At 45.6% G+C, this 9,175-nt stretch overlaps 1 protein-coding gene across 1 annotated transcript; it reads left to right on the top strand.

The window, feature by feature from the left end:
- The first annotated feature begins 6,063 nt into the window (after positions 1-6,063).
- On the top strand, positions 6,064-7,155 carry LOC113887970 (melanoma-associated antigen B5-like). The gene has a single exon (XM_027535349.1). It carries the CDS (start codon positions 6,064-6,066, stop codon positions 7,153-7,155), a length of 1,092 nt encoding a protein of 363 aa, XP_027391150.1.
- The last annotated feature ends 2,020 nt before the right edge of the window (positions 7,156-9,175 follow it).

Consider the following 9,175-nt stretch of genomic DNA (forward strand, 5'->3'; position numbering starts at 1 on the left):
ACTCCTGCAATGGCCTTTTCTTAAGTAACCTGAATACAAGGTAATCAATATGTCACTGTGGCATATTTTGGGGCAACCTGCATTGAGCCCCAACAGGTGAGATGCACAAGAGCCACTCTGTTGACACTTTCTGCCTTGAACTGGTAGAGCCAAATCCCAATGCACTAAAAGTGCATTTTAATTGGGTTATCGAGTAATTTACAAATTCTAAGAGCGGGCTAGATTTTGGTGGGGAAGAAACAAATAAAAATAGACATGGTTTAGATAGAAGGGAAACTGGAAAGGACTAAAAGAGTTGGTACATGACAAAATTCCAGGAACTTTGAGTTGCTTCCAGGTAGGAAATAAAAAAAAAAAAAACCTCCACACCAAAATTAAATAATAAATGGTCTAATGTGGAAAAGATACTTAATTTTACTTGCTAAAGCAAAATTTTGACTGATTTGGTATTGTTCTGTCTGAAAGTGCTGCATTTCCCCTGACATATGCTGGATTTAAGAAAACATTGCTACACAGGTGATATTGTCTAGGTAAAGATATTAACTGCCATTCATGAAACACGTAATATTTGCCTGGATTTTGATGGGTGCTTTATACACAATACAAACATTCCCACAGTCATACAGTGCAGTTCAGTTCAGTCGCTCCGTCGTGTCTGACTCTCTGAGACCCCATGAATCGCAGCATGCCAGGCCTCCCTGTCCATCACCAACTCCCAGAGCTCACTCAGACTCACGTCCATCAAGTCCGTGATGCCATCCAGCCATCTCATCCTCTGTTGTCCCCTTCTCCTCCTGCCCCCAATCCCTCCCAGCATCAGATCTTTCCCAATGAGTCAACTCTTCGCATGAGGTGGCCAAAGTATTGGAATTTCAGCTTTAGCATCATTCCTTCCAAAGAACACAGTCATACAAGTTAGGATTTATCAAATTCATTTGGCAGATGAAGAACTTGCATTATTCTCATATTCACAAGGTGGTAAGTAACAGAGCTAGACTAGACTCCTGGTCTGAATTTCTCTAGGGCACACTCTTTTCTACCACTCCCACCCTGATGTTGACCTTGTGTATTTTTACTCACTTTTCTTCTCTCTATTCTGGAATATATTTCAGGTGATTGAAGGAACAATAAAAATAAAAAGCAGTGTGTGTCCAAAGTACTGGATTGAAATACATAACCAGGGCAATAAGAAAACCCAAATAAGTGAGGGGTATGAATAATGAAAAGAAGCTTACTACCTGGTAACAATATGATCATTTATATGTGCAGTGTCAGTTAACCATGAAATAGGAGGGTCTCATGAAATTATCAGGCTCAGCCCACTTCTGTAGTATGCAAGTCTCATAGAACAGAAGTTGTATCGGAAGCCAAGTCTGGGTGGTAAAGAAAAGAAAGAAATTAGCATGTTTTTTGCATTTTTCTCTGAAAGCTCAACTCCTATCTAAGTCTTCTACCTGGCACTTCAGCTTCCCTATCTTACATCATTCCTGGGACACAGACCCATTGCCATCAAGACTCACAGTGGAGATAGTACTTAAGAATTTGCATGGATGTGGCTTTTACAAGGAAGCCATTCATTAAAGAGACAGGAGCTGAGACAGGACTCGGGTGCAGGACTGCAGAGGAGAACACCACCTGATCCTTTAGGGAGTCCTGCAGGGACAACCCTGTACCTACTCTTAGACCTGTGCCATCAGGCAGCTTCCTGCAAGGAAGGTCTCAAGTAGGTGAGGACCTCGTTGTAAGGACAGTGACAGAAGGAAGTGCCCAAGGTCCTGAAAGGAGTGTAATTGAGAAGCCTATGTGAAACTATGTGTGTCCTCCACTCCCAGAGGGGGCGCCAGAGATCGAGGCACTATCTATGGTGAGGCGCTCACTTCCTCCTAGGTAGTAGCCAGCACTCACTTCCGGCTAGGCGGCTAAGGAAGCAGAGCGAGTTTGCCTCCGGCGGTGGCACGTGGCCTCAGGCGTGTGAGCATTTCCAGGATCTAGCAGGAACCGAGTCAAGGTGAGGAGCCTGAATGATGAATGGGAGACCCCCCCAAACCTCCAACCTCCCCCACCCCGTGCTGCTGCACCCCCATCTTTGCCTCGCACCCTGCTCCGTGCCTCGCCCCCTGCCCCATGCCTCGCCCCCTCCCCCGTGCCTCTCCCTCGCCCCCTTGCCTGGCTCCCTCCCCCTTGCCTCGCCCCCCCTCCCCCGTGCCTTATGTCCACAAAGCCCTGACGCTCTGGTGGAGGAAGATTCCTGCCCAGAGGCTATCCGGGAGGTGAGGAGCTTGGTTGAAGTGGGTGGCCCCAGTTTAGAGGGCGAAGAAGACCCTAACAAGGGTCTGAGAGAGGAAATTCAGGTGGAAAGTCTGAACAAGGCCCTGGTTGTTGCTCTCAGAGGACCCAAGCATGGCGGTCAGGTAGAGGTGAGCCTTCCTTTTCTATATGATAGATTAGGAGCTCGACCCCCTTGCCCTGAAGGAATTCGAGGAGGCAACTCTGAGTGAGGTCTGAGGGGACCTCCACCCCAGAACAGTGAAGTGGCACAGGACTTGTGGTTCCGTCAAGCTTGGGAAGACCCGAACAGGGCGATCAGGCTGACTTCTTTGAGGAGGGTCTCTGAGATTGTGAGGGTGTTGGTTTTTTAGGGGAGGGGCCTCAAGGTAGCAGATGAAAGCATTCTAGGGTGGCCAGGGGTTGGGATGAGGACCCTATGTGAGGACAAAGGGAATTCCTGCCCTGCTGGCAGCCTGGCGTGTCCGTGCAACTGGTGATGTGATGACTGACACTCATTTTCTCTTATGGTATCTTGAGGATGGAATGGTGAAGGGATGGGGGGTGGGGGGCGAGGCAGGAAGGCAGCATGTGGGGCGAGTGAAAGATTTTATTTATAAGGGGTAGTTTATTCCCCCACAGTAGGAGGATTTCCAGATCTTTCCAGGAGTTGTATGGGGTACAGAAGAATCCATCTGCTATTCTCAGCCTTAGAGACCATGGGAAAGTGGGGGAACCCTCAAGTGTTACTGGGTTGTTGTCTCAGGAGAGGCTGGCAGGAAGACAGAAATTCCAGATCATGCAAAGGGTCAAAGGAAAGATTGAAAGGACTACCAAAAATTGAATCAGTTCAATTCAGTTTGGTCACTCGGTCATGCCTCTTTGTGACCCCATGGACTGACTGCAGCATGCCAGGCTTCCCTGTCCATCACCGACTCCCAGCACTTAATTAAAACTCATGTCCATGGAGTTGGTGATGCCATCCAACCATCTCACCCTCTGTCGTCCCCTTTTCCTCCCGTCTTCAATATTTCCCAGCTTCAGGGTCTTTTCCAATGAATCAGTTCTACCCATAAAGTGCCCAAAGTATTCAGCTTCAGCAACAGTCCCTCCAATGAATATTCAGGACCGATTTCCTTTAGGTTTGACTCGTTTAATCTCCTTGCAGTCTAAGGGACTCTCAAGAGTCTTCTCAAACACCACAGTTCAAAAGCATCAATTCTTTGGTGCTCAGCTTTCTTATAGTCCAACTCTCACATCCATACATTTCAGTTCAGTCGCTCAGTCGTGTCCAACTCGTTGCAACCCCATGAATCACAGCATGCCAGGCCTCCCTGTCCAGCACCAACTGCCGGAGTTCACTCAAACTCATGTCCGTTGAGTCAGTGATGCCATCCAGCCATCTCATCCTCTGTCGTCCCCTTCCCCTCCTGCCCCCAATCTCTCCCAGCATCAGGGTCTTTTCCATGCGTCAACTCTTCGCATGAGGTGGCCAAAGTACTGGAGTTTCAGATTCAGCATCAGTCCTTCCAATGAACACCCAAGACTGATCTCCTTTAGAATGGACTGGTTGGATCTCCTTGCAGTCGAAGCGACTCTCAAGAGTCTTTTCCAACACCACAGTTCAAAAGCATCAGTTCTTCTGTGCTCAGCTTTCTTCACAGTCCAACCCTCACATCCATACATGACCAAAGGAAAAACCATAGCCTTGACTAGACTGACCTTTGTTGGCAAAGTAATGTCTCTGCTTTTGAATGTGCTATCTAGGTTGGTCATAACTTTCCTTCCAAGGAGTAAGCGTCTTTTAATTTCATGGCTGCAGTCAACATCTGCAGTGATTTTGGAGCCCAGAAAAATAAAGTCTGCCACTGTTTCCACTGTTTCCCCATCTATTTGTCGTGAAGTGATGGGACCAGATGCCATAATCTTAGTTTTGTGAATGTTGAGCTTTAAGCCAACTTTTTCACTCTCCTCTTTCACTTTCATCAGGAGGCTTTTTAGTTTCTCTTCACTTTCTGCCATAAGGGTGGTGTCATTTGCATATCTGAGGTTATTGATATTTCCCCCGGCAATCTTGATTCCAGCTTGTGCTTCTTCCAGCCCAGCGTTTCTCATGATGTACTCTGCATATAAGTTAAATTAGCAGGGTGACAATATACAACTTTGACGTACTCCTCTTCCTATTTGGAACCAGTCTGTTGTTGCATGTCCAGTTCTAACTGTTGCTTCCTGACCTGCATATTGGTTCCTCAAGAGGCAGGTCAGGTGGTCTAGTATCCTCATCTCTTTCAGAATTTTCCACAGTTTGTGGTGATCCACACAGTCAAAGGCTTTGGCATAGTCAATAAAGCAGAAATAGATGTCTTTCTGGAACTCTCTTGCTTTTTTGATGATCCAGTGGATGTTGGCAATTTGATCTCTGGTTCCTCTGCCTTTTCTAAAACCAGCTTGAACATCTGGAAGTTCACCGTTAACATACTGCTGAAGCCTGGCTTGCAGAATTTTGAGCATTACTTTACTAGCATGTGACATGAGTGCAATTGTGTGGTAGTTTGAACATTCTTTGGCATTGACTTTCCTTGTGATTGGAATGAAAACTGACCTTTTCCATACATGACTACTGGAAAAACCATAGCTTTGACTAGATGGACCTTTGTCAGCAAGGTAATGTCTCTGTTTTTTAATATGCTATCTAGTTTGGTCATAGCTTTTCTTCCAAGGAGCAAGAGTCTTTTAATTTCATTGCTGCAGTCACCATCTGCCGTGATTTTGGAGCCCAAGAACATAAAGTCTCTCACTGTTTCCATTGTTTCCCCATCTATTTGCCATGAAGTGATGGGACTAGATGCCATGACCTTAGTTTTTTAAATGTTGAGTTTTAAGCCAACTTTTTCACTCTCCTCTTTCACTAAGAGGCTCTTTAGTTCTTCTTCATTTTCTGCCATAAGGGTGGTGTCATGTACGTATCTGAGGTTATTGATATTTCTCCCAGCAATCTTGATTCCAGCTTGTGTTTCATCCAGCCTGGCATTTCAGATAAGTTAAATAAGCAGAGTGACAATAGATCACAAAAAATCTAGGCCCCACATTTTTCATTCAGAACTTGCAGGCTCAGGGCAGGACTGTCAGACTGAGGCTGATAATCCACATCAAATCTGAGAGAGAAGAGTATGAGGTTAGTCTGACGTTGCAGCCACCAGTCAGCAGAGGGGAAGTATACCAGGTACCGCCTGGAGACCAGGTGAGCATCCTTAAGGAGAACTGAGGACCCAAGCAGCCCCTGAAAGAGTGGGTTCCACATAGCTCTCAGATGGCTATCCTCTGACAGAGAGAAGGGCTAAGGAACCCCTTCACTTCCTCCTCTGGGGTCTCTGGGAAGTGCTGACTTTGGTTTGAGGTGTCAGCTTCAAAGCATCAGAAAAGAGGAGCCTCTAGACCTGCCAACAATTGACTAAATGAGTATGATGACCCTGAGTATAAACTGAGAATACCCTCAAACCCAGAAGCGAGGCTCCCTACTGCCAGCCCCTGCTGTCACCCTAGTATACCCCTAGCAGGGTTGGCAGGCTGCATTCTAAGGCTCTAATATCCTCCACAGTTTTCTCAGGGGACAGGCTGATCAAAACAGAAGCCTTGAGAGGTCCTCGACCAGTGCCCCCAGGGACCTTGCAGAGGTGGCCTTGGTTAAAGCCAAGGTGGAATCTCCCTGCTGAGGTGCTTACAGCATCTTATTCTCCTTCCTCCAGGTGCCCACGTCTTCTTAGCTCCTGTCTATACTCCTTCCTGCTGTCCCTGACCATGCCTCGAAGTAAGAAGAGTAAGGCCCGTGGTGGTGATAAATGTCCCCAAGCCCAAGGCAAGACCCAGAGTTGTGGTGGTGCTCAGGCCATAGCAACAGCAGAAGAGGAGTCCACTACCTCCTCTCTTCAGTGTGAAGATATTACCCAGAGTCTGCCTGGTGCTGAGTCATGTAGCACTTCTCGGGAGCGTCAAAGAGTACCGACCATCGCCACTACTGCTCTCTTTTCTTACACTAGATCTTGTGAAGCATTCAATGGCCAATCCAAGTATAGGGCACTTGCCTATGAGGTCCCACCCTTCACTGAGACCCCAGGAACTGACTGTTTAACCAGGAAACCTAGCTTTTTGGAGCAGTTCCTTCTGTACAAGTATAAAATGAAGCAGCTCATGATGAAGGAAGACATACTGAAGATTATCCACCAAAGCCACCATGACCGATTTGCTGAGATTCTCAAGAGAGCCTCTGAACGCATTGAGCTAGTCTTTGCGGTAGATCTGAAGGAAGTTGATTCAGTCGTTCCCTGCTATAATCTGATCAGCAAATTGAAGCTCCCCAACAATGGGAGGGTGCGTGGTGGAAGGGGTTTACCCAAGACTGGTCTCCTGATGAATCTCCTGGGTATGATCTTCCTGAAGGGCAACTGTGCCGCTGAGGAAGACATCTGGAAATACCTGGGTACGATGCGAGTATATGCTGGAAGAAAGCACTTTATCTTTGGAGAGCCCAGAAAGCTCATCACCAAAGATTTAGTGAGGCTGAAGTACCTGGAGTACCGCCAGGTTGCCAACAGTGATCCTCCACGTTATGAGTTTCTCTGGGGCCCCAAAGCACATCTTGAAACCAGCAAGATGAAAGTCCTGGAATTTTTGGCAAAGGTCAATGATGCTGTTCCCAGTGACTTCCCCGCTTATTATGAAGAAGCTTTGCAAGATGAAGAAGAGAAAGCCCAAGGCATGCATGCAGCCAAGCCTGACACTACTGTCAAAGTCAGTACACCTCCCAGGGGACATGCTCAATATTATCATCCCACCCATAAAGAAGTATGTGAAGTTTTTACCCCCAGCCAGGAAAATATAACATCACAATAGGGATTATATTCTTGGAAATGTGAAAGAATCCCATAGTAAAATAGTTAGGATAATGGAATAGAAAAAAAGTAAAACATGGTCAGTGTTAGTTTTTCTTGTTCCTTTTAGGCTTTAGCTTTGTTAAAGTAATTGATCTGTGCTCTGAGTTCCTTAGCTGCTTCAAGAAAGTAAGAGAAGTAAAATGCTAGTAAAGTAAACCTTGTGTTTATTGGCTCTTTTATTCATCAAACATTGAGAATCTGCTCTTGGGAAGGCTCAATGCTAGTACTGGGGATGCTAATATAAAGAAAACCCAGCCTCTACTCACAGAATTTTAGAGCTTATGAGTTACATTCATATGAGTAAGATACTGAAATATTCTCTATGACTTATGTGTAAAGTAAAAAGAATGGTTGAAGTGGAGGGTATTCCTTATGATGGCCCTGCCTGCCTGGCTGCTCAATCACTTAAGTCATGTGTGACCCCATGGATGATAGCCCACCATGCCCCTCTGGTACATGGAATTTTCCCAGAAAGAATACCGGAGTGGGTTGCAATGCCCTCCTCCTGGCAATCTTCCCGACCCAGGGATTAAACCCACGTCTCCTGTGCCTCCTGCATTGCAGGAGAATTCTTTGCCACTGGGTGATGGCAGTTAAGTGTAAATTTCCTGAGTAAGGCAGTTTGGGACTTTAGGAAACTATGAGTCCTCAGTGGAATGTAATTTTCATTGCCGTTGTGTGGTGGGGTAGTTGAGGTCCTGAAGTGGTGAGTAGAGGCCAAACCTTCCAAGAGTTGACAGAAAAAACCCTGTATCAATCTGCCAAGACTGCTGTAACAAGACCATAGATAGGGTGGCTTAAACAACAGACATTTATTTTTCACAGTTACAGAAGTTGGGAAGTCCACAATCAATGTGCCAGTGGATTCTGTTCCTGGTGAGAGCTCTCTTTCTGGCTACCTTCTCTCTGTCCTCACATGATGGAGAGGGAAAATTCTGGTCTCTATTGCTCTTCTTCTAAGATACCTGATTGCATCATAGGTGCCCCATCCTCATGACCTCATCTAAACCTAATTATCTCCCTAAACTTTCACCTTCAAATACAATTACATGGACACGGTGGGAAGGAGAAAGTGGTTAGGGCTTCAACATATGAATTTTGCCAGAGACACAAACATCTAGTCTATAATGGCAAACTGCTGCTACAAATTATTTTGGGATTGTGGATAAACTATAGAAAAATTTCCACCAGGGGCAGGAAAGGAAGGTGTCCTTTGCTCTCGTTCTAGTGCAGATGAACACAGTGTGCAAACTAGGTGTTCTACGCACATCATTTCCCGGGAATTTCTGAAAATAATGGAGACGTTCCCCTTAGGTGAGATGCCAAGAAACCACTGTGCTGGCACTGTTTGCCCCAAACTGGGAGAGCCAGGGTCTGATCCATTATAAAGGCATTTTAACTAGGTTATCTTAAGTAGAGTTTGGCAAACTCTTGAGGGATAGCTTTTTTATGAGAGTGTAATGAATGTAAACAGAGCTGGTTTGGATGCAAGGGCACCTGGAAGGGATGGTAGGGTTAATCTCCTAGATAGACGAAATCTAGGAGCTTGAGCTGTACCCAGCTAGGGACAACAACTCCATACCTAAATCAAATGCTCAAATCGGTAAAGTTAGTTTTGCCAGCTAGAGAGACTTTTTGGTTGATTCAGTATTCTTTTTCTAAGAATATTACATATTTGAAATTTCCTGAGTTAAACATTCCAAGGGAGGTAAATGGTATCATCTGAGATGAAAATAATATAAATTACTGCTATTCTTTAAATATTGGGTGATATTTGCTGGTCCTCTTGCCATGTGATTTATATATGGTACATACATTTCAACCATCTTACAAGATAGGGCTTACCAAACTCAGCAGATGAAGAACTCACAGTTTTCTCAAGTTCACAAGACTGGTTGTTAGCAGAGCTGGGAACAGACTCCTGGTCTGAATTTGTCCACAGGCCATACTGTTTCATTCTTCCCAGCCTGGGGCAGACC

Source organism: Bos indicus x Bos taurus, chromosome X (assembly GCF_003369695.1).
Source record: "Bos indicus x Bos taurus breed Angus x Brahman F1 hybrid chromosome X, Bos_hybrid_MaternalHap_v2.0, whole genome shotgun sequence".
Lineage (NCBI taxonomy): Eukaryota > Metazoa > Chordata > Mammalia > Artiodactyla > Bovidae > Bos > Bos indicus x Bos taurus.